The 23,739-nt window shown below is 46.0% G+C and overlaps 1 protein-coding gene across 4 annotated transcripts in view; it reads right to left on the bottom strand.

Annotated features, from left to right (window-relative positions):
- Nucleotides 1-23,739, bottom strand: part of nbeal1 (neurobeachin-like 1) — a 40,360-nt gene that overhangs the window by 3,189 nt on the left and 13,432 nt on the right. Inside the window, exons 10-54 of one of the 4 annotated variants that reach the window (XM_070994069.1) lie at nucleotides 23,618-23,724; nucleotides 21,658-21,744; nucleotides 18,979-19,062; nucleotides 18,424-18,522; nucleotides 17,716-18,287; nucleotides 17,491-17,623; nucleotides 17,108-17,227; nucleotides 16,439-16,748; nucleotides 16,229-16,314; nucleotides 15,867-15,956; nucleotides 15,594-15,771; nucleotides 15,323-15,456; nucleotides 13,985-14,144; nucleotides 13,558-13,660; nucleotides 13,308-13,467; nucleotides 12,061-12,219; nucleotides 11,600-11,759; nucleotides 11,363-11,451; nucleotides 9,899-10,504; nucleotides 9,097-9,272; nucleotides 8,723-9,011; nucleotides 8,291-8,599; nucleotides 8,032-8,181; nucleotides 7,736-7,893; nucleotides 7,358-7,482; nucleotides 6,054-6,180; nucleotides 5,814-5,962; nucleotides 5,597-5,730; nucleotides 5,335-5,436; nucleotides 5,036-5,131; nucleotides 4,819-4,943; nucleotides 4,524-4,664; nucleotides 4,230-4,360; nucleotides 3,893-4,002; nucleotides 3,491-3,608; nucleotides 3,234-3,331; nucleotides 3,028-3,144; nucleotides 2,781-2,870; nucleotides 2,522-2,631; nucleotides 2,237-2,409; nucleotides 1,934-2,028; nucleotides 1,526-1,642; nucleotides 1,138-1,299; nucleotides 860-1,008; nucleotides 599-734 (exon numbers count right to left, since the gene is read on the bottom strand). In XM_070994069.1, coding sequence (XP_070850170.1) covers nucleotides 599-734; nucleotides 860-1,008; nucleotides 1,138-1,299; nucleotides 1,526-1,642; nucleotides 1,934-2,028; nucleotides 2,237-2,409; nucleotides 2,522-2,631; nucleotides 2,781-2,870; nucleotides 3,028-3,144; nucleotides 3,234-3,331; nucleotides 3,491-3,608; nucleotides 3,893-4,002; nucleotides 4,230-4,360; nucleotides 4,524-4,664; nucleotides 4,819-4,943; nucleotides 5,036-5,131; nucleotides 5,335-5,436; nucleotides 5,597-5,730; nucleotides 5,814-5,962; nucleotides 6,054-6,180; nucleotides 7,358-7,482; nucleotides 7,736-7,893; nucleotides 8,032-8,181; nucleotides 8,291-8,599; nucleotides 8,723-9,011; nucleotides 9,097-9,272; nucleotides 9,899-10,504; nucleotides 11,363-11,451; nucleotides 11,600-11,759; nucleotides 12,061-12,219; nucleotides 13,308-13,467; nucleotides 13,558-13,660; nucleotides 13,985-14,144; nucleotides 15,323-15,456; nucleotides 15,594-15,771; nucleotides 15,867-15,956; nucleotides 16,229-16,314; nucleotides 16,439-16,748; nucleotides 17,108-17,227; nucleotides 17,491-17,623; nucleotides 17,716-18,287; nucleotides 18,424-18,522; nucleotides 18,979-19,062; nucleotides 21,658-21,744; nucleotides 23,618-23,724 — 7,124 coding nt within the window. Of the gene's footprint in view, nucleotides 1-174; nucleotides 735-859; nucleotides 1,009-1,137; nucleotides 1,300-1,525; nucleotides 1,643-1,933; nucleotides 2,029-2,236; nucleotides 2,410-2,521; nucleotides 2,632-2,780; nucleotides 2,871-3,027; nucleotides 3,145-3,233; nucleotides 3,332-3,490; nucleotides 3,609-3,892; nucleotides 4,003-4,229; nucleotides 4,361-4,523; nucleotides 4,665-4,818; nucleotides 4,944-5,035; nucleotides 5,132-5,334; nucleotides 5,437-5,596; nucleotides 5,731-5,813; nucleotides 5,963-6,053; nucleotides 6,181-7,357; nucleotides 7,483-7,735; nucleotides 7,894-8,031; nucleotides 8,182-8,290; nucleotides 8,600-8,722; nucleotides 9,012-9,096; nucleotides 9,273-9,898; nucleotides 10,505-11,362; nucleotides 11,452-11,599; nucleotides 11,760-12,060; nucleotides 12,220-13,307; nucleotides 13,468-13,557; nucleotides 13,661-13,984; nucleotides 14,145-15,322; nucleotides 15,457-15,593; nucleotides 15,772-15,866; nucleotides 15,957-16,228; nucleotides 16,315-16,438; nucleotides 16,749-17,107; nucleotides 17,228-17,490; nucleotides 17,624-17,715; nucleotides 18,288-18,423; nucleotides 18,523-18,978; nucleotides 19,063-21,657; nucleotides 21,745-23,617; nucleotides 23,725-23,739 lie in introns of those variants that run through there. The other 3 variants (XM_070994068.1, XM_070994071.1, XM_070994070.1) reach the window with 3 other exon arrangements.

Here is a 23,739-nt window from a genome sequence, read left to right as displayed (position 1 = left end):
CAAAACTGAATGAGGTAAGCACAACAAGTTGTTTTCATGTCACAGTTGTAGTTGTAGTGGCCACTGTGTCTGCCCAGCTGTGTGCTGAAGGAATGTGTTAAATCTGTCTGGCTCAGATGTAAGTGTGTGTGTGTGTGTGTGTGTGTGTGTGTGTGTGTGTGTGTGTGTGTGTGTGTGTGTGTGTGTGTGTGTGTGTGTGTGTGTGTGTGTGTGTGTGTGTGTGTGTGTGTGTGTGTGGTGGTTTGGTTAAGGAGGAATGAAGCCAAATGAGTGAATGCGGGCGACAACCATCCCTGAGAAGGAGAGGTGACTGTGTGTTAAAAAGGGGCATTGAGGCCAAGCACTGCAACACAGGTTTGTTTGTTTTAGTGTGTATGTGTGTGTGTTTGTGTGTCAGATCTACAGCAAAGAAAGGGCAGGAAGGGACTACGAGCTGCTAGGGTTTGTGGGAGCTGGAAGTGGGGCTGAACACCAGCTGGTCGCGCTGGTGCAGCAGGCGGGTTGGCGAGCGAGCTCGAAGCGGGGCCAGCAGGGGGGAGGCCATGAGCGGCGATCCCTCCAGGCTCTGAGCGATGTAGTTCCTCAGCGAGTTCTTTACCTCCGCCGGCTTGCCCACGCCCACGATGATCAGCTTGCCGTCCTCCAGGCCCACCAGGACGTGGCTCTGCTCCTTGGTGACCGAGACACAACGCACCGGCACCCGCATGGCCATGGGCTCCGTACACAGAGACAGACTGCACAGGAGAAACAAGTATCTCTATTATGTCCACATTAGACTCAGATGGGACAAGGGTCCAAATTTTAACACTAAGAACACGTTTCCATTCAATCAGAAGCTGTAAGCTCTGTGGGAGTTCACCTGTAGAGGTCACGGATGGACAGGTATCCCTGCTCGCTGCCGATGACCACGTACTCGCCTGAAACACACATGTCAGTCACCTGCTCCTTCAGAGGCTCACTGCAGAGGTGCTTCCCATTTACAGAGTAGAGATGTAGAGCATTTTTATCCTGGGAACAGAGAGAGAGAAAAAAAACACACATGCACCAGTGAATATCATTTTTGGACATCAACATTTCAAAATCATTTTCCCAGATCCTCCTCAGCGTCTGTGGAATAAAAAAAGTCAGTGCCTGCACCTTGAGTGTTGCTTTGCCCTCGAGGCAGGTGTGAACCAGCAGGTGACCCTCCCAGGACACGGCCAGGTGGAGGATAGAGAGCGGCAGGGAGCTGTCGCACGGCGGCCGCAAGCAACGCATGTACTGACCCCGACGCACCGTGTGGATGATCACTGTCCCATCCTGAGGCACACAGAGCGACAGTCCATATTAAATAACGCACAAACATTTCTCATCATTCATTCAATTATAAACTCAGCGTAGCATTGAAACGTTTTTCAGTACACACATGACTTGATCTTCGAGGTGGCACCATCGTTCTTTCATTCTCAGAGTGAAAACTAGTATTTTAAGGACCAACGTACGGGAACTTGCAGCAGCACATAAACAATCAGTGGTGTGCTCTTACCCGTGATCCAGACACAGCCATGTCCAGCTCTGTGCTGATACTGACACTGACCACCTCGTCCGTGTGTCCGTACAACACCTGAACTGGTTTGGGACAGAGACCCACAGGAGCTCCACCCTGAACAACGGAGCAAACAAACAGACTGAGGTTGAAGAAAGCCATGTATATTATACCATATATACCGTCGCAATACCCCAATCTACCTAAAAGTAAAACTCAGAGATGAATACTGGCCCATCACTTTGAGGGCATCAGCACAAAAGAATGTAATTACTCAAGGCTCTCCAATTCCTGAGTGATGAACATACAGGGATTCTGTTTTCTGAAGTCAAACCTACTTCATCTATCTTACTTTATTTGCGGATCAGTTTCTGTCATGGTGTATAAGCGAGTTCTGGCTGTCCTCACCTGCTGCAGAACCTGCCACACCATGCAGGTTGTGTCTCTGGAGCCGGAGATTAGGTGGATGCCGCAGTGGTCTGTTGACAAGCAGGTCACAATGTCTGCAGGTGAGGGGAACAAAAGCACGGATTACTATAGGACATATACGAGTCACAAACTTAACTGAAACTGTGTATTTTGATTGAACATTTGAGCAGACACACAGCATGCTGCTTCCCAGTGCTGTCAGCCTTATACTGATTTCCAATGTAGAAACTGTCAAGTCAAGACTTTCCCCTCCCCTGTGAGGCACGCATAGGGTGTGTTTACCCATGTGTCGGATGTGCTGTCCCACAGTCTTGCCCTTAACCAGGGAGGTGACCCGGAGGCTGTTGTCCCAGTGACCACCGCTGAAGAGCAACTTGCCATCATGGGAGACCACAAACAGCGCTGCTGTGACCTCCACGCCGGGGGCGAAGGGTCCTGACAGGAAACGCAGGGTCCTGGGTGAAGATGGGGAGCAGAGGATACAGAGGGGATGGAGGGTTTAGGAAGACTTTTCAGGACACAGTATGACATGTACTGCTTTTGCACATGTGCTGCGGGGCTTCTCACTTGGTGTTGGACACTGTGGGGTCCTTAATGAAGGTGAAGTAGTTGGAGATGTTCTTGTTGTAAGGCAGCCACCCATGGGTGCCAACAAGGCAGTTCTGACTGACCGTCACCTGTAGAGAGCGCAAAGACCATCTGTTATCCACCCTTCATCTATTCAATCACTACTTTTATTTACAATTTAGAAGCACACAAAAGACTAAAACAACTCTCTTTTGCTATTTCTTTTATCATGATTATTAGCACGAGCACCAAGGCTCACCATGGTGTCAGGGCTCCCCTGGGTGATGAAGGAATGGGATTGATTCTTTGGCACCACGGCTTTAACCAGCGGCACATTGTCACTGATGCCCTGCAAAATGACAGAGAGAAGCTGACGGAGAGGGAGATTTTCAAGTCAAGCGCATCATAATAGTTTTGGCCCAACCGCTCCTGACTGGCGTTGTGTTTTAGTTTCCGAGCTTTTGACAAGTCAGACAAAATGTCAACGAGCAATGAAGAGATCAAACCTCCACAAAGAAGGACTTGAGGTTGCTGAGGTGTTCGAACATGTTGAGAGGACATGAGTCTAGCTGAGCCTTCCTCTTCTCCACTTCCTCCTGAGACAGACGCACTGGATGGGGCTCCTGCGCAGACACAGAACTTCATTACCTTGAGCCACGATAGGATTCCGTCTTTTGGTCAATTTGTTTCAAAGTCTGATCTGTCTCTGCACCTTGAGTAACTGGCACGGCGTCTGTCCAAAGTTGCTGATCATGCCTTCCAGGGCCTTGCGCTCCTTTTCATCAGTGATGGCATCCAGATCCACTGCCCCTGCATCACCAAACCAGTCACTCAGTCAACCACTCAATCAATATATTTGATGATAAAAATGAGAATGATGAGATAAAGATGAGAAAAACATTATGGACTGAGGGAAGAATAAAACCATGATGTGACACTGGAGCATGGTTGCCGTCCTGGATGCTTTACCCTCATATGTGCAGTAGTAGAAGACATTGAGGGCCTCCACTGCTGCAGGGCCCCTCTGCTTGTAACCAAAGATCAGATCGATCCACTCATGAAGGTGAGCTGACACGTACTCAGACTCCTGTCAGAAAAACACGTGCGCGGTCAGAAACCAGCCATCACAAAACATCTGCATGTGCAAACAGAATACATCAAAGTGCGGTATATTCCACTAAAGGAGGACTCCAACCGCAACATGTTTATTCGTTTGGCTACATGAAGAACAAAGTGTAGACATTATAATATTCGAAATATAGTTTGAGAGACAGACCAGATGCTGTATTACATTTGGGACACTCATTTTAATCATTAAAGTTATTAATTTCAAAGTTATAACACAGCAGCAGAGCTAAAACTGCATCTCACCAGGGCTTTGCGGTGCTTGTAAATGAAGTCCTCAGGAGACTTGGCCCATTTGGGCAGAACAACATCGTTCACCCTTTCCTTGGAGATCTGCAGGCGACCCAAATCAAAGCCTGGGCGACGGGAAGGAAACAGGAAGAGAGAAGCAAGGTACAGGGGAAAAAGAAGAAATAAAGTATATAAAGGTATAACATGTTTATCACCATCTTCAAATAGACACCATCTTCAAATAGACACTTGCAAAATTATTAAATCCAGAGAAGAAGAAGAAGAAGCAAGCCAAGGCATTATGTTGTGCAATATTGTGAAAAAACATTGAAAAGGTGAAAAGGATACTCACCATTTTGGTTCTCAAGGAATTCTGGGAAGTAGAAGAACTCTGGGATGAGCTCCTTGACGTCATTGGGGTTGTCCATGAGGGTCTGCCACGTCGCGGGGATGGAGTGGAACTGGCGGTCGGCGCAGTCAAACCTGAGGCGAGGCAGGACGGTGCAGATGAGCTTTGACAATAACCGAGACAGACAGCGGCTCTGTGCTGGCACACACACGCCTAACTGGCATAGACATGTGTGTCTGAGGGGCTGTAATGCAGGGCGGGCTTGTTGGCGAGTGTCTGGCTGAGTGGCCTCCTTACCGTCCGCTCTGCAGCTGGATGTGCAGGGAGGTGAAGGGCTCCACTCTGATCAGGTAGTGCATGACTCCGGCAGCGTTTGAGTAGTGGGTGCCATAATGGAACCTGTCAATGGTGCCGGTCGGGTCCTCGAAGCTTTCATACCTGATGGACACGTTTAAGAGGTCAACTTGTGCTTTTCAGCGACGTGCCTCCCTCTAGCTGCTGACAACCTTCTATCCAGTTTTTTTTATTGACAGTTTTTGAAAATGATAATTGAACGATGAGAAAAACTGAATTTTGGACAAATGGAACTTACTTCTCTCTGACAGCCTTTGCATTGCGCTCGTTCAGAACTGCTACCGGTTTTGACAGATCCCTGAACACTCGAGGATCAGACAGGTCCAGCTCCTCTGAAGTGTAGTCAGCTAGAATCCAGGGAAACTGGTGACACACACACACAGCAGGTTAGCACAAATATCAACATTCACCCAGTCACTACAGTTGTACAGCGATGTGTTCAGTGAGGAACGTACCACTGGATACTGAGCCAGGTTGTTGTACGTTCTGCCTGCGATCGTGTTCAGTTGCATTAAGTAGTCGAAGTTGGAGATCTCCCGGTTGACCCATTTCTGTGCAAAAGCAGGAGAAAAAAATGAAAGAGCAAGGGTCAAAGCCGATCTACTGACTGTGTGTACGTTTGTACAGCATGTTGTTTGGAGTGTGACTGTAACTGATTAGTTTTCTCCCTTTGGGAAAACCTTAACATCTCACCGGACTGTTAACTATATTATGTGTGTTCTTGTAAATGAGAGCCCTCTTCTTGTATCCTGACCTGCGTGAGTCCAGAGGCCTTGAGGAGCTCCTGTGGAGAGCGGGTTCCATAAAGGCTGAGGGATCTCAGCAGCAACATGCGGCTATAGACCTTATTCCTCACCTGTTAATAAGAAAACAAAGTTTTATTTGAAACTACTGAAAGAGGGGATCAAAAATTATTCTCTGATCATAGAAATTCAACATCTATTTTAACAGTAGTTTGCCTATTTTTCCACAATTAGTAATATTATCCGATTTTTGGGAGAAGTTAAATTTGTGACCTCTTTCTTGAAGTTGAGGAAGTAATTGGTCTGGTCGATGAGGAAGATCTCCAGAGCGGAGCGACGCAGGTTGTAACGTCGTAGGTGGACCTCTCGGATCTGAGACAGGGGCCATTTGAAGTCGTGTCCCACCCCTTCAGGAAGCAAGTACACAGTTAGTGTAAGCAAAAGGTTAGTGATGCTTTCTTTCCCCATGTTTTCTCATCCGCCTCCTCACCCTCCTCTTTCTCTTGGCTGCTGTCGTAGAAGTAGATGTGTTGGGTGGTGAGCTCCAGGCGCCCGGGCACCACGTCCACCACCGTCACCAGCTCACAGTCCTCCCACAGCACCAGCTTCTCCTTCTGGCTGGCCTCTTCTGCTTCAACTCTGCAGGACACGGACAAAGAGGCAGGCTGTAATTTCTAGCATCTATGACTTGAACGCTGCTGTTTTGTGGTTGTTGTGTTCGGCGACTGACTGGTTGTTGGCAGCAGCAGGGTCGTCCTCTGGGAGCTCCAGGATGTCATCTTCCAGGTCGCTGACTTTGACCTGCTTCACAGCCTCCAGCAGCAGAGACTCTGGGTTTACGCGCTGCTGATGGACACCTGAGCAAATTGAGGGAGATGGGAAATGATTAAAACCTGAGAAGTGATGCGGTGGTTTATATCACATGGCGTCACTGGAAATTAACTTCTTAGCACGCTTGTCAAGGGCTGACAAACTACAAACACATACCTGCCAGGAACATAACACTACACTTTCGTTTCATAAACAGAAGATTTACAGTTTTAAACTTGCTGACTCACAAGCTGGCTTTTACCCTTATGCATCAACAAGGTGGGAGAGAAGAGCTTAGACGCCTCTGGTTTGTGTTACTGTGCTATTTTTAATCTGACGCATGCTGGGCGGTTATTTAATCAGCTGCAAAACTCCAGCTGGCTTTCTTTCGAAATATTCCAAATCCAAACATATTAGAGGGTGGACACAATGCAAGGTGCCAGATCTGTGGGAGCGTGAGCAATCTAATCTGTGCTTGAAGAACTCAGTGGCAAAGTCGGGATGTTGTTTTAAAAGCCGTAATCTCGATCGAATTGAAATGTTTCATGGAAAAAAACCTAAAAGGTTTGTGTAGAGAGAATGTGTGCACGTGGCAAGATGTATCAGTCAAAAAGGACATTTAAAGTTCAAAATAATCATATTTATGGCATGACTGTGGAGGTATCAATCCAGAATGCAAAAGGTTTCAGGTCAGTAAACTGCACCTGGCTGCGCCTTGACACCCGGTCTTCCCCATGAGAGAGTACCCACAAATCATATGTGCTCAATATTTGCCACAAGGTCTCTGATTCTGATAAAGCATCAAAGTCTGGTGAAGTCCCGGCTCTGCAACACCCTTACACACGACTTAATAAGGAAAAGATACCAAGCAGAGTGGATCATCCTTCTCGTAGAGTTGATGGAAGAGTAGGACATAAATTCGGCTTAAAGAGGATTTTCAAGGTCAGTCCTTTTTAATCTGTTTATCAAGGGCAAGCTGGATGAGTGTGCTCATGACATACAGTACACACACTTATCCCTCATCATCACATCCATTCAATGAATACATCTACTGGAATGGGTACTTTAAAGACACGGACGTGCAGCGTTCAGGCTATTGCAGGTGTAAATTTAGCCCAAATATTGAAGCATACATTTAAGAGACGTGTACCAGGCTGTTAGTCTGGAACAAAATTTCACAGGAAAAACCCCAATTTAAAGCCCAGAGAGGCAGTGCTGTCTTACCCAGGTTGTCTCTCAGAGCGCTCGCCTCTCTGTGTGGGTCAAAGTTGTAATTACGGACCAGCTTCAGCCTCATGCGGGAGAAGTTCTCAGCGCTGGACACCCTCCAGTGCATCTCATCCTGCTGCCTGTTAGAAATGGTTACAAAACACACTTAATACACTCCCTGTACATCTGTATGCATTATATTGATTTTACCAACGCACTGAGTTGTGTTTTTCCTACCACTGCTCCTGCAATTGTTTCCATCTTATTTTCATAAATATAAACTGAGGTTTACATGAAGTTCTACTCCCAATTCAGGTTTGTATTACTGTAGTAGATAGTATACAGAGGAAAAAGACAAGAAATGCAGAGATTGAGACATGTTGATGTCAGTACCTGTCAGACCAGGGCCCTCTCTCACACACCAGACCCCGCCGTGCTGCCTTCCACTGCCTGAGGATGGCACTGTTCTGGCTGTGCTGCTGCTTCAACATGCTGTTGTAGCGGAGGTTCTCCTGGCGGCCTCGGCGTGAGAAGGGCTCCACAAATTGCTCCTGAGGGGAAAGTGAAAGAAGAGGAGCTCATGAGAGATAAGCTTGGGACCAAAGCAACATTAGATAGGGTCCACGGTGGGACAGAAATAGAGGAAAAGAAGCTTCAATTATGATTCATTTATTATTGATTCAACTGACCTGGAAGCGGATCTTGCTCTCACCCCTCTCCCTCTCTCTCTTATGCAGGCTGACCATGAAGGCCTCGTAGCACTCCTTCCAGTAGAGAGCCATGGTCTCATGGCCCTGGCTGAATGTTTCGATTTCATACTGCTTCATGTACGGGATAATCTGAAGGCAAACGGGAGCAAAAGGAAGAACATTTCAGTTACATTTTCCAAAAAAACGTGTATTTAATATAATCTAAAACAAGAACTGACTGTAAATTTAAACCTCATACATATTTATCGAGGTAGACGCGCCACTCGGGTGAGTTGCAGTACAGCTGGAAGTCCTCAAAGAAGGATGGGCTGCCATTAGTGTCAGGGAGCTGGGGAAGGTGCAGCTCCATGTAGAGGAGGCGGTGGACTTTGGAAAGCAGTGTTCGCAGCAGTGGAACCAGGAAGGAGTACGTCTCCTCTGTTTGCTCCTGGATGGAGCGCCGCAGGATGCCCTCGACCTTACCTAGCAGGTAGCAGGCCTCGTCCTGGCTGGAGACCTCCTTGGTCTGCAGAATGCCATTGAGCTTGGCCGTGGCCATGGCACACACCTGGGCAGAGGTAATTTATTATTGTGCTTGCATTGGTTTGTTTTTTCCGCAAATGCACAAAACTTACAATGGAATAATATGCACAAGGTAGAAATGATGGATAATGGGAAAACCATTGCTCACTTCTGGGTCCTCCTGAGCCATAAAGCCCAGCAGCAGTCTCAGTCCAACTTGAGAGAGCTGGAACCACTGGGTGCCAGCAGAGTACCACACCATGAGGCTGTCCATCAGTGTCACAGTCTCTTCCAGCACCTTCTCTGTCCACAGAGCTGGATTGACCAGGCCCTCCGCCTGCAGGAAGTCTTGTACCATGTGAAGCAACCGCACTGCGTTCTCCGTGTGCTGCGGCAACGTGGCAGCAGATGCCTCGCGGTTATCACTCACCGCCCACTCCAGCATACGTTCCATAAGACTGAAACGAGAAAGGGAGAGCATTCATTCATTGTTTTCAGCTCCTGCAACGATTCCTACCATCGGCAGTCGAATGGAGGACTGACCTGAGTTTGATTTGGTCGACAGGAAGCAGCAGCTCGTTGGCGGTTCCCAGCTTGGTGAGAGCTGAGAAGACCTGGCCACGCTCCAGCCACGCCGAATCATCTGAACCCTCTACGCCACGCCACATCACGCACAGCACAATCTCCAGTAGCATGCTACACAGTTCCTCCTCCGCCCGCTAGGGGGTGACACAACACCAAAGAGACAGAGAGATGAGTTACCATTAGAAGAGATTCGATAAGAGGAAATTTCATTGATTCCTCTGCTTCTATAACTGCAGCTACAGATAACAGGATACAGCATAGAAAAAAGGACATTCATAAGGAGATACATAACATAATGTCACTAGCAACTAGAACAATCTTAATATTATTCAATGTGTGTACAGATACTCTTGCTGACACTTTAATTCTATAACTGACTGCCTCCTGCTGTGGGAGGAGACAGGTTGTCCCTCTTCCACCTCTGCTCCCCGGTGACTCTGTGAAACGGCAAAAAGAAGCCCACTGGATGAAAGTTGGCATTGGGCTCCCTGAGGTGGCGGTGACATTTCATCCACTGAGCCGGAAGCTCAGGCTGTTCATTAGCACTAAGGCAACCTTGGAATACAGATGATCATATGAAAGAAAGACACCAGAGTTTCTTCTCACCTGCTTACTTCTAGGGGCTTCATGAGAAATTATTCTACAGCTTATTGTATGTGATCATAAAAAACGCACAATAACAATGTAATGACATAACTTTCTACCTAACTCTTGAGCCGTCTCAGCGAGAGGAGAAGTATCACTAAATCACTGATCTCACCTCAGCATTGTTGAAGGACTCTCCCAGTGAGATATTGTCACTGAAGAGAAAGCTGTCTTCAGTCAGGGAGGAAGTTGCATCTCGGTCCCCGGAGCTCCCTGGAAAAGGCTTAGAGGTCTCCAGTGGCGACGGTGTGCTGGGCATGCTGCCGGGCGTTTGGCTGCCGCTCTCTCCGCCCTCAAATGCCTGCAGATGGGACAGATCCAGCGTCAAGCCGCCCGACTTGCCCACCACCCAGGGCTTGATGTGCAGCTGCGGCTCGGTTGAGGCAGAGGAAGATGGCGTGTCCAGCAGCGAGATGACGTCGCCGTTCTCAAGGCTGTCCACAGAGCGGGTGTCCCCTATGCTGAGCCGATCATCCTCCAGCCGGTCCAGGCGGCTAGCGCTGCCCGCCCTCGCCCTCCTCTCCAGCGGCAGCTCCAGGCGGTTGGTGCTGCTGCCGCTGGTACGGCTCAGGTCCAGGCTGCAGGTGCTGACGGTGTCTGCGCCCCGCAGTGGCAAAGACCCTTCACCCCGCAGGTATAGCCGCATCAGAGTGTCCTGCCAACACTGCTGCCTTGAGATCTGGACGGCAGCATCCTGTTGGGATTGTAGCAGCTGGTACACCTGAAGACAGTGGAGGAAAAAGATTAAACTTTAATTACACCTGCAGGAAAACTAAGTTACATTGCACCAAACAGTAAAGGATGAAAAAGAAAAACAATCTTCAAAGCTTAACTTCAAATGCTAATGATGAAAAAATAAATTCACTTCTTTTCCTCCAACTGTTGCTTTGTGTTGCTTTTTAAGTCACATACTTTGATCATTACTGCTTCCCAACTTCAAATGCAGTATTATTAGTACTGGTACACACTTAAACATTAGAAAGGCACTATTAGTCTTTTGAATGATGAAGAAATGAAATTTAAGAGATGAAGTAAACTGGTTCTAGTGAACAGAATCAGATACAAACACAAGGACAGAGCAAAAGAACCTGCCACACAACAAATCAATCCATTAAAGTGAAAATCTCTCACTGTATCAGAGCTGGATTAAGTTACTGCTAATTCCTACTGAACATTTCCTCCTGTGGCTCATAGCCAGCTGCAGGCTGCACACCTCCAACTACCCAGAAAGTTAACAAACTTTCTCACTGTGGCCTGCAGTTGTCTGGAAAACTAAATCTAAATATTCATGGCATGATGTTTCTGACTTCGCTATCTTTCAGGGACACATTTCAGAGTACAGACCAGTTAACTTGGGGCAATTTGTCTGTGTACTGCGTAAGTGACCGAAGTATGTGTGTGATATGGGGACGGAAGGAAATACACAGAAGAACGTAAATAGAAAGTAATGTAGAAAGCTTTTGACGATTGTAATCAATGGCTGGAACCTTTGGTCATCTCCTTTGTCTGCTGTTATTAAATATATTTAACTATATTCAACTAACAGTGTCGACAGTTTTAAGTCCAGGCGTTTCCTCACCCTCTTGCAGACGATGAGGCGTACGCTGGGTCCGGCCCGGTGGGTGAGCTGGACCAGAGACATCAGGTCCTTGTAGTTCACCACTTGATCTGTGGATTTTCGATACACACATACAATTTTACATTTGTGCAACTGTGCAGGAGAGCTAACTGGGAAATAACCAGTGACATCTGGCTTAATGACAGCAGCTACTGAGCAGCGTAAAACACAGTTTAATGAGTGAAAAATAAAGCAGACCTGTGTGGAGGACCTGGTTGAGGAGACATCGGATCAGGGTGGGAGTGATGTGAAGTTCGGAGAAAAGCAGCGACAGGCCGGCGTAGCCTGCTTCCCTCAGCCGCAAACGCTGCTTGTTTTTCTCATAGACACGGTCACAGCGCAACATGCGCTCAAACAACTGTGCAGGAGGGAAGACAGAAAAGAAATATCAACCCTTCTGTTGTTGGTTAGCTAGAGCTATTAGTTATTAGTGAATCATGGTGGATCGAAAGCCCCTGACTGTTCTCCAAGACATCAATGACATTCCAGGAATTCCTCAACTGATCATGACCATTTGCACCATTTTACTAAGTCGAAGTGATGAACTCATAAGCAGTACAGTTATGGCAAGTATTAAGCACAGCGGCTTAGAAATGACAGTGGCACAGAAAGGCATTTGGTCAGTCAGAGTGTCCCGGGTGTTACTGGCTGTAACCAACCTTGAAGACGAGCTCTCGGAGTCGGTCTGAGTGTTTGTTATTGAGCAGAAGAGCGTAGCACGAGTCTGCCGCCCCGGGCTCAAAGAGGAGCAGGAAGAGCTGGTCCCTCGCCGGACTGCTCTGAAGAAGGCTGAGCAGTAGCTCCAGCAGTCCACACAACTGCAAAACACACAACCACAACACACACAACCACGACTACATTCAGTTATTTTTGCACAATTGAGGTCGCTTGTACTGACAGATTGTTTTGAGAAGGAAATCAAAGCACTAAAAGACAGCAAAACAGCTTGTCATGCGTACATCTGAAGGCACAATTTGAGGCTAATTCAAAATAAAGAAGAAATGGGAGCTAGGCGAAGCAAATCTGATATTAAATCTGTTGTTTCACAATGTAAAATTAAGTGCCTGTTTTGCCTAAAGATTATGTTTTGATTTTATCATTAACTCATGAAGTGTGACATTTGAACACTCAGTATGGTTTTGATGAATAGTATCAGAGAGATGGCAGATGCAGAGCAGTGTGGAGGAGGGTCATGTGATTATATTGGCCATATGTTTATAGAGTGTAATGCAAGCTTCCACATTTAGTGCTGCAGTGTAAGAGGATATGCAAAGTGACAGACGAAATGAAAAACAAGGAGGGATGAAAAAAAAGGGAGAGCAGTGAGGAGGAGGTGTGACAAGAGGAGGAAATAGATTTCACAAAACAGGTGACAGCTTCTGAGTCCTGTGAAAACTTCATCTAGCTTAGAGGAAAACACTCAAGAAATTAGGTGTTTTGTTTCAGCCAACAGCCACTCATGGATATTGCTTACAGAGAGGAAAATGTTTAAAAATAATGCAGAGAAGGAGGGTGGTAAAACAGCTGCCAGGTGGGAAACGAGCTGATAGCTTCCTGTAATGGCAATACTGCAGCAAGTGTCAAAGGGAAACAGAAAATCCTGTAGTGAAAGGTCATCTTATTTTACAATGAAGTCCTCAAATGACAGGAGTGGTTGGCGTAAACCTGTTTCACAATATGTGGGTCATCTGGCAAGTGCACACTAATAATAATAATTAACAAGGAACATTCTGGTGCTTGCTGGGAATGATCTCATGAGGCTACTATATGATCTAGTACAACAGGATAAACAAGCATGGGAAAGGGATGACAGTACCACCTTTAGGATTTATTTTTAGATTTCATTTTCTCTCTGCTGCTGTGATGCATTTCATACTAAAAAAACTTAGAGATCCAACCCCCTCACCTGGTCCTCGTCTCCAATGGCAGCGACGTATCCCAGAATGCTGTGCATCTCCTCCTGTGACATGCCCTTGCTGATGTAGTACTTGATGAGGCCGCAGAGTGACGCCCGGATGGTACGAATGTCATCCTCGCTCAGGTCGCTGTCTTTATTACTGTTCTTCCTGAAGTGCAGAGCAGGTGACAAAGATGTTTTGGGGAAAAAGAGACTAAATCTATCAGTCGGGTATGTGCTTCAGGAAATGGGAGCTCACCCGTAATACAGACGGACGGTGTCCAAAAGGAACTGAACTCCATATTTTCTTCTGAACTGCTTCCTGTTATCTTTGATGACAGTGGACATGTACTGGATATGACCTACATTGGAAGAAAATCACATGAAGATGTATAAATAGATACATACAATTGCAGGGGAAATGTGAAGGAGCTTAGCATGAATAGCTAGTCCCAAAAAACAAGCAGGGTCTCCTATTTTAATTAACATATTCCTTTGTTCTTATTATTGGTTGCTTCTTAGACTGTACACCCCCCTCATTTGCTCTCCTCTTGATGACTACTGCACTTTACTTAACTGTGTCCTATTTACTAACACAATGACCTAATCTCCCCTCTTTAAGTTTTACCTGAACTCACCTTTGTACACACACGCACACACATACAACACACGCATGCAGATCTAACCTATGCGTAGAGGGAAGTCTCCTTTGTTCCAGATGTTGAAGTTGAACAGTAGATGTGTGTGCAGCTGCTGCAGCAGAGCCTGGTTCTTCTCGTATGTCACCTGCTCTATCAGAAGCTGCACAGCGACCAGCACGCTGACGTCAACATGTCCTGGTGGCAGCTAAACGCACACACGAACAACAGATTGTATTTCATCACTGTTAGTTCAGTTACATGCACATCTACTGCACACACATGCAAAATGACCAAACAAAGACAAGGGTGGATCACAGAAAAATGCATGTGAATGTAAACAAAAACTTAAAAAGTATAATCCCATAAACCATGGTAAAGCTTGCTGGCAAACAAGTGTAAAGTAATGCCTGACATCTATATCTCGCCTCCACAAAATAGATCAGGAACAAGTTGGAATGTTGAAACCTATTAATGTTGTATTTGGACTTTTACATTGACAGGGCGTGGTTACTTCGGCTCGGCTAATTGAGCATGTAAGATATTTACTTTGATCTGGGTCTCTGCAGAGGCTTTTATTTTTCCTGTGATGTAAATGCTGATTCAGAGGTATTTCTATCGCCCCCCGCCCCTGATAAGCAAATAAGTACTGAGGCACTTCCACCAGATAAAAGATATAAGAAGGAACAGGGCTTAGGGGAAAAAAAGAGCAATCAAGGGAAACAGACAGACACAAAGGAAAAGACAAACACAGACACAGAACAAACACAGAGAGAGACCTCATTCAACTGGGGAGGCTCCAGCAGCATTCATAATCACACCTCACAACATGCAACACAACACAGCTCATGCTGTGTGAGCCTCACACAGCACGAGCAATGTCATGACAGCTATAAGTGGTCTTTTGTCGGCTTCAAAAATACAAGTCAGCGGAGATTCTTAATTCGGCTGCTGCAGAACCCAACTAATCCAGTGTGGAGAAAAACAAAAGAGGCTTATGAGGTCTTGTGTAATTTATGCATTGTGTGAAATGCACTCCACTGGTAGAAAATGACCAGTTAATGCTTTTAAAACATCCCACTGGATCACCGTCTTGCCTTCTAGACAGAAACCACACATCCGAAAGAGGAAGAAGCTTCAGCCCGTCAAAAATTAAAGCTGTGCCAGAATTAATTCGTGTGACTCATGCAGATTTAGTATTATCAGGAGGCACCTTATAATTAGGTAACTTGCATTGTAATAAGGTCACAAATTGCAGAGAGGCATAGGATTTGTGTTTCTGAGTCACCAAGCCATGAACTGCATAAACGGTCTTTCAGAGAATTCAAGCAGCACCCAGAACCTCATCCTGTGCACAGTGTCTTTTAAATAAGATTAAACAGAGACCTTCTGCAGCAGGGCTCCCAGTGTAGCAACACCATGTGAGTGGAGCAGATTCTCCTGGTTGATTGGGTGTCTCTGCAGGAAATGCTTCAGCACCAGCAGGAAGGTGGCCACAAGATTCTTCTCCAGGCGTGCCTCTGGAACACACACAGAAAACAAAAAAAGAAAAATCAATAAATACATTTGTTCCAGTGCATGCCCCAGTTTCAAACTGACAGCAAAGAGAAACGAGGAAAGAAGGAAATATATTGTTGGCAGTGGTGGTGGAACATACCTGAAGCCCTGTTGGATGGGAGAATGACCCAATCTCCATCTGCAGGCGTGGTCACATCAGGGGTGATGAAATCTGACCCAGCTGCCAAATCACTGGACTGTTGATCAGGGGTCACCAAGGCCAACTGCTCCAGGACAGGGATGAGCACCGGCAGGCCGCCCACACAGTTGATCATATCCTGCCACACACATATTCAGATGTATATGCATCCCTGCAATTCAAGATGGAACACACACAAAACACACAACAGCACTAGCTGGATGTTCCTCCCACCTTGATGTCCCAGTTGACGACTTTATTCCCGGTCAGGCGTCCATGCAGCATGTTTGGGGACAGGTCGAGACAGATGGGGTTCCTACATGCCTGTTGACAAAAGGACCAGGTTTAGTTAATAGTAAGCAGATTTCCTTCAAATGAACACAACAGTTTATTGAGTCTAAACCGACAGACTGTGGTGAAAACACCATAGTCTAGACTCATTTTTTAATCTCCACTCATTAAAGCAAATTTCCTCATTCCTACAAATAAACTTGCATCGCCGTCTTAACTGATATGTCTCCCCTGCACTCCACACTGAATGTGGCTAATATGAAAGCTTTAAGAGGGAATCATTGTAACCACAGTGGTCCAGTCACCTTGGGTGAGTAGTACAGCAGCAATTTGGCTGAAAGGTCGCCAAGTTCCGATTCCTGGGCTTTGAATGGAGAGATGCAGTTTGGACCTGCACAGAAGACAGATGAAGAGTTTCCAGACAGACAAAGAGAGAGCAAAAACATTCTTAAGCTTATTTTATCTTGAACAATGATTTGTACTCTCCTCCTCTTACACCGCCTCCACCTGCTTACCAGCACTACAGATCACTTTTATGTGGTTGGGCTGCAGGGGTTCATGGAAGACCATGACGCTCCCAAGCTGGCCCTGCAAGGAGGTAGGGCTTCCCCACTCGCTGTCCTGGGTCCCTGCAGAGATGAGCTTTGTCACAGACTCAGACTTCCCCCCCAGCAGCCCACCCCAGGTCTGCGGTGACAGGATGCCGCCCAGCGAGGAGCGAGTGGTGGGTGTGGTGGTGGAGGAGAAGGGAGGGTCTGGGATCTGGGAGGGCGGGGGAGTGGTGGTCCTGTGGCCGGCTGAGCCGATGCAGCAGGAGGTAAATGGCTGAAGTGGGAGGACAACAGAATAAGAAAGGGGAGTGAACAAAAACAGATAAATATGTGGGTTTACTTTCATAATTAAGTTCATGTTTATGCAGAAAACTTCCAACTGCAAGGCCTGATGAAGGCTCACAGCTGTTGCACAGTGAGCATTAAAGCACTCCCACTCATGTTATATTGCAAAATAAGAGTAGAAATAATGATGTTTAAGTAAAATCTGACAGAGTTTTAATGGACATCACATGTGCGTTTCGCTCTGTCACTTGTCACAGCAGATTAGCTGGATGAAAACACTCGTTGGTTGACCAAGTTGCCAAGAAGCTGGTGAATTTCCTTTATTAACCACGTGAGTGCAGGTCTCACCTCTGTCATGGTGGGGTACTTGAGGGGGGCAGATAGTTTCTGCTGTCCGTCCACATAAATGTACACAAGGCTCTGCCCGAATGGCCTCTTTCCTGGTACATGCACCACACCAATGCTGTGCTGTAAGCAGAAATCCAGACAGAATTTAGTACTTTTAATCCTGAATGTTGCTCTCTTTAATCAGTCTCCAAGACATTTGGCTAAAAGGTGGTAATCTTCTCAGTGCAGGGTGTCATAAGTGCTGCCAGACTTTAAGACGTTCAGAATCTTCAGCCTAACTGTGTTCGGTGTTCTCAATCTGTCTACACTTCCATATTTCAGTGACTTCACTGACCTTTCAGTTAATTCAATGTCAAGAATAGATGTCATTCAGCTTGACTCACCCACAGAGAGTCACAGAAGCAGTAGTCAGGCAGCATGACGGTGACATACTCCTTCTTGGTGCATACAGCCACCACCAGCACACCCGCTGAGCTGATGAAGGCCTCAAACCCCGTCCCTCCTGGGGTGAAAAAGCTGTATGGGATAAAAGATAGTAAAACAGTTTGAGAAAGCGTTAAAACCTTCTGCTATGATTATTCATCTATCTTTATCTCTTTTCCTCTCACCTGTAGAGCTGCTTCCTCTTGTCCTTGCTCGGTGGGCCAAGCTGGTCCTGATCGAGTGAGAACCAGGCGAAAAAGCTGAAGGCAGAGCCTGGCCAACGCTGCACTGTTGGGACGACAATGCCAGCCATGCTGGGTGACAAGTCAAAGTACTGCATGGCACTTTCCAGGCCCTGCTTCCGTACCATGGCTAGGAGGGCTCTCAGGGCAGGACTGACATAGGGATGTGCTTGCGTAGACTCTGGAGGCCTGAGGAGGCGCAGGAGTCCCAGGAGTTCCCTGGCGCTCAGGGACTGGGAACCCAGTGAGCCCACAAGCCCCAGCAAGCTCTCAGCGCAAGCTCGGTGTAGCCGCTCGTGGCGCTCAAGGGCGGCCAGCGCTCGCATGACCATAGCAGCATTGACACAGGTGGCGCGGGTCTGGCGGTTCAGGCAGCTGAGGCGGCGGAGCCAGTCTGCCGTAAAAAGCTGCTGCTCCGATGAGTCCAGCTCTGGGAGCCACTGGACCAGCAGCAGCAAGGGCTCCACGTTACTGATGCCCAGGAGCCCCACTGAGGTGTGCTCACCCTCCACCGCCTACAGACACACGGAGAAACACACAAACACCGACGAAGATAAAGACACCGAATACGCACTCAAATCAAATATTAAAAAGAGAAACATGCCTGCAGGAGGCTCACGAGAAGAACAACAAACACAATCTTTCTCTCACCATGTTCATTAGCTCTTTGAGAAGATGCCGTGATGGCTGGCCGAGTGAGGTGAGCACTTCATACAGGTGGTTGTAACCAATCCTCTCCTTGAACACCTCCTGCAGGGGGTGGCAGATAAAACACATTTAAATACATTTATAGTGCAGAAGATACATATACGTTCAGATCCATCCTGCAGAAATAGTGGATAAAATGCACAACTCAAGGGGCCTTTAATGATGACTGTGTAAAGACTGTGCACTGAAGTGTGGAATGAATTACCATTCACAATCTGTACCACGATCAGCAAAAAGATCCCACATATTTTTAAAATAGCTTTAAGCTGACTGAATTATTCAATTGTTTTTTCAGTTATCTAATTTGTCTGCATTTACTTTTTACTGTGTAACTTTACTGTCGCTCCTTTGTTGAAGCACTTTGTAAAGAAGTTAAGAAAAGTGCTCTACAAATAAATCTAGAATTGTTACCTCCATCGCGCTTTAGAATTCAGCAGAAGTAAATAAGGACTGTCGGTACTGCATGTGACTAAACGCATTTATCTGTGTTCTCGTTACCTTCGCAGCTGGTGATTTGTGCATCACTGTTGTCAGGGCTTTGATGGTTGCTACAGCGAGGGAGTCGAGTCGCCCTTGAAACACCTGAAGGAAAATCAGACATCAGTCAACTGCCACTGGCCGTTTAAACAGGAGGCAACGCACGCACAGATGATTGGACACAGGTCAAATCTCCAAATCTCCCTTTATTCCACATGAATGTTATAGCACTTTTCTAAGGGGACAGGCATGCATACAGTTTAAAACCACATTCATATATAAGGTTTGCAATGCTGAAATGATAATGATGAAGGCATTTAAAGCACTGAATACAACATGCATCACACTTGGAGGAATAACAGGGAGAATAAAATAGATGCTCTGGAGTTTGATTCAATTAGTGTGTGTGTGAAAACGTGAGTAAAATCATCAATGATGGTTAGAACCCTGTTTGTCACTGCAGTTGGGACTGGCGTCAAAGCTTGGACGGCAGATGTCTTTCTGCTCCAGGTAAAAAACAATCCTTTTAATGGCATGGTGATCTGACTGGAGCAGGAAGCTCTTCGGGCATTGTTAAAAAAAACAAAACCACAACACCCACATCCACACAGAGGTATCTCACTCTTTTTCCTCACATTCACAAAAAGCATGCAACCCACAAAACACAAGCCAAACCGTGAAAAATAAACACAAACACATCTCCATCCAGCTCTGTCCTGCTCAGGTCCAACATGTTTCCGGGTCACTGAACCCGTCATTCCGCTAGAGTAAACATCCAGCCGTAGACTGGTTGATCCAACAGAGAGTCTCGGACCAGCTGGAGAGGGACTGTGGCGAAAGTTAAACACTCGTCATTGTCACTGAGTCCAGATCACCTCAGACCACTGAACTCTGTGAGAACACACACCAGGCCAATGTGATAGCATTCCAGTGAAACCCTTAATATACCGCAGGAAAACCAGGACAATGTGGAGGGGAGGGGAGGAGTGAGGAAACTGAAAATGGCAATAAAATAAATGCAATGACATAGCTGGGAAAGAGCCAAAGTGGCCACTCCACAGCAAGGCGAGCCGTTCAGCAATTCGGGTCAATTCTGGTTTGGGAAGTTCAGTTTTGGTTTTTGCTTTTTCATAACATCTGCATGCTTTCTAAATCCCGCTGCTGTAAACGAACTAAGAAGCTGCTTTCACCGACTAAGCCTGAGTTCTACAGGTGACCTCAGAAGCAACAAAAGCTTGATGCGCAAAAACCAGCCAAGCAGGCTGCAGCGTCTGCCACTGCAGCGGGTTACAGCTGCATAACAACAAAGGTGTGTGTGTGTGTGTGTGTGTGTATGTGTGTGTGTTCACATAGGTCCAAGCACCTGTATTCTTATTATCCAGATCAATGGAGGGGTTATGCATGGCATGGCATAACCCCTCCATAAAGGTGGCTTTGTGAGTAGAAAAGTATACAGAGGGGAGTGAAAGCGGGTATACTCTTCAGGGAACAAGTGACCTTTCTGTGCACACGAGATGATTCAGTGAGAGAGCTCTGACTGATAGTTGACACTACACCATTCAAAAGACCGGCCTGGGACATTATCAGGCAGGTGCTGCAAGTTACAGCGCCGTGTTTTAGAACTCAGCATAACAAAAAGTGGCCAGAGAGCAATAATTAATAAAACTGATGCCTTTTAAGTGTGGTAAAGACCACCTTTTTTCTGTTTTTCTAAATTCAGGTACATGCTTGAGGAACCTCTGTGTGATTGATTATGTGCTTTAGTAACCACTAGCTGACTTGTTAGAGTATAACCTGCTTGAAGCACCGGACAGGTGGGGTTTATAACATCATGATAATTCTGATATTGCTACAGGAAACGATTTTGACTCACTGCATATTCATTATCTTGCAAAAGTTGGATGAGAAGCTTGATTCCACTCTCATATATGCTCATTAAATAGGAAGCTACAGCTAGCAGCCTGTTAGCTTGGCTTTGCATAGAGACTGGAAGCAGGGGGGAACAGCTAGCCTTGCCAACAGAAGATCTTGTTTGTTTAATCTGTGCAAAAACAACAATTTGTGGTTTCACAACAGGTTATATGCCAGATTATTTCTTGGCTGGGTGCAGTGACTTCTTGTCCTGAAGTCCCAGCCAACAAAATTATGCTGGCATCCTGCTTTTGCGATACTGCTGGGCAGAGGCAGGCTCGTTGTTTCCTCCTGTTTCCAGCGTTTGCGCTAAGATAACTGGCTGTAGCTTCATATTTAACAAACAGACATGAAAAAAGTATCATCTAACTCTTGAAAGGGAGTGATACTGGGTCACTTGGACACATTTAAAATGATGAAACTGATATCAGGGCATGCCTAGCTATAATGCTTGTTCAATCACAAATAAAACAGGCTATCATAATTGGTGTAACAGGAAGTAAAGTACTAATGCGAAAACTTACACCACCAGAAACATGATGGTATACAAATCTGTTGCTGCCTGCCAGCACTCTGAAAGTCCAACAACTCAGTGAGTTTTCTGTTAAGACGTGATCCGATTACAAATAATTATCTGGGACAAAGCAGTGGCAGTGTCTTGCTGTGGAGTGGCTCTGGTGAGGTGAAGGTGGTGGGACTTGGCAGCAGGTGAGGGCAAAGGGCAGGTAGGTGGATGGTGTAGGGGGGTTTGGGTCGGGTGAGTTGGGGTGGGGGCTTTCTCGGCGGTACCTGAGTGTCCCTCTCTCCTGTCAGTAACCTGTTGTTGGTTATATCTTTCTGGTCCTTGTCTGCCGCCGTGCACCTAGCATTAACCAGCTGACACACACAACAGGCAACATGTCAACATAGCATGTGGGAAGGTTGATAAAGAGAGAGAATGGAGACAAGGGGGAGTCAGGGGATGGTGCAGGGGGAGGAAAGATGTCGTAAGTAGAGGGGAGGGTGAGAGGTTAAAAGCCATGACCCTCAGCAGGGGTCACTGTGTGGAGGCGTGTTGGTGATCCAGCCTTGCTGTGGGGAGGCAGACATGCGAGGTGGGCAAAATGCTCTTTCTCACGCTGAAAGAAACACCAAACTTAGACCAAATCTGGACAATAATGGATCCAAATTATATGTTAAAGTCCTGGGGCCATATTCACAAAACACCCAAAGGCTAAAAGTAGTCAAAGAAACTCCTAAATATAAGGGCGTGTCAGTCCGAACTTTGGGACACATGTTTCTGGCAATTAAGAAAGCATTCGAGCTCTAAAAGTAGCTCCTATGGCCGAGAGAAGTTACTTCTCACTCAGCTGCTGCTGCTGGTAATGCGCCTCATTGGGCCAACATTTAGGAATAAGGCAACAATAAATTACTTTTAAAAACTTACTCTGATGGTGGAGAGTCAATCAAGACCCAATCAGCTCACCAACAATTCAAGCAACGTTTTTTGCGTCTCTCTCTCTCTCTCTCTCTCTCTCTCTCTCTCTCTCTCTCTCTCTCTCTCTCTCTCTCTCTCTCTCTCTCTCTCTCTCTCTCTCTCTCTCTCTCTCTCTCTCTCTCTCTCTCTCTCTCTCTCTCTCTCTCTCTCTCTCTCTCTCTCTCTCTCTCTCTCTCTCTCTCTCTCTCTCTCTCTCTCATTACTTTATTACTTTTTATTACTTTATCGTGCTCCTGTGTATCAATAAATACTAAATCACTGACAAAGACCAGTCACTTCTCAATCAATCACTGCAGACACACTGAGCAAGTTCATTAAAAAAAACACAATTTCATCAACAGCAACATAGTCAGCCCTATTCCTCATCTTATCTTCTCCTTGTTCCTTACCAAAGCGGCTCTGAGCAGTTTTGTTAAAAGCTCTAAAGAGGACCTTTTAATGTCATTTACAATGACTGATAGTGGTAAGATCCTTTGTGAATAGAGCCCCAGAACTACAGATACAAATAACTAATCCAAGACACAACTCTGAATTTGAAACATATTCATGGAAAAGTACATTTACTCAAACACTGTACTCAAATACAGCTCTGAGGTATTGGTCAATTACCTGAGTATACCCATTAAAAGCTTCTTTATGGCTCTACCCTGCTACATTTTCAGAGAGAAATACTTTTATTATGATTTTAAGTATTACTGTAACAATACTACTTTGCAGTTCAGGATTTCAAAAACAAAACATATGATTTATATATTAAATCTGATGCATGTCACAGATTAAACCATGCCACAGTATATGAAGTAGTTAAAATGAGCTCCACCTGGACTATCTACAACAACAGAACGCTGCTTACACGCATCAGCAAAAACACCTGACTAGTATCGTATACAAAATAATTTAACAGACTGGCAGGAGCCACTCTGCACATTGAGTACTTTTCACTTATCACATTGCCGAGTACATTTCTGGGTACTTTTTCAACAAAAGCATAAAAGCAATATATTTTAGAGCTTAAAAACATCTTAAAGCTTTGCATAAATAAAGACAACAGTGGGGCAAAAATGGCATTTTAGGGGATGTCACACTAATATGAGATTACAATTTAGGATCGTGCAGTATCAGATACAAGATATGATCAAGTGCAACAAATAAGTTAGGAATGTTCAGCTTCAATGACCCAGTTCTGGGCTACAAGCACCTCCGAATGATCAAACACCAGAGCAAAGCACGCAAAATCACGTCTTCAGGTTACAGAATGAGCTGCGCTGTTACCTTGCTGTTCTGCAGCAGCCGTGTCAGATGCTCGAAACAGTTGCTATTGAGGAAGATGGCTTGTAGAACTGGCCTGTCTGAACACAGGAACATGTCCCTGATAGTGTCTGAGAGACAGGCAG

The sequence above is a fragment of the Chaetodon trifascialis genome, chromosome 24, assembly GCF_039877785.1.
Source record: "Chaetodon trifascialis isolate fChaTrf1 chromosome 24, fChaTrf1.hap1, whole genome shotgun sequence".
Lineage (NCBI taxonomy): Eukaryota > Metazoa > Chordata > Actinopteri > Chaetodontiformes > Chaetodontidae > Chaetodon > Chaetodon trifascialis.
Note: the sequence above shows the minus strand (reverse complement) of the source record. Positions and strands in the feature narration are given on the sequence as shown.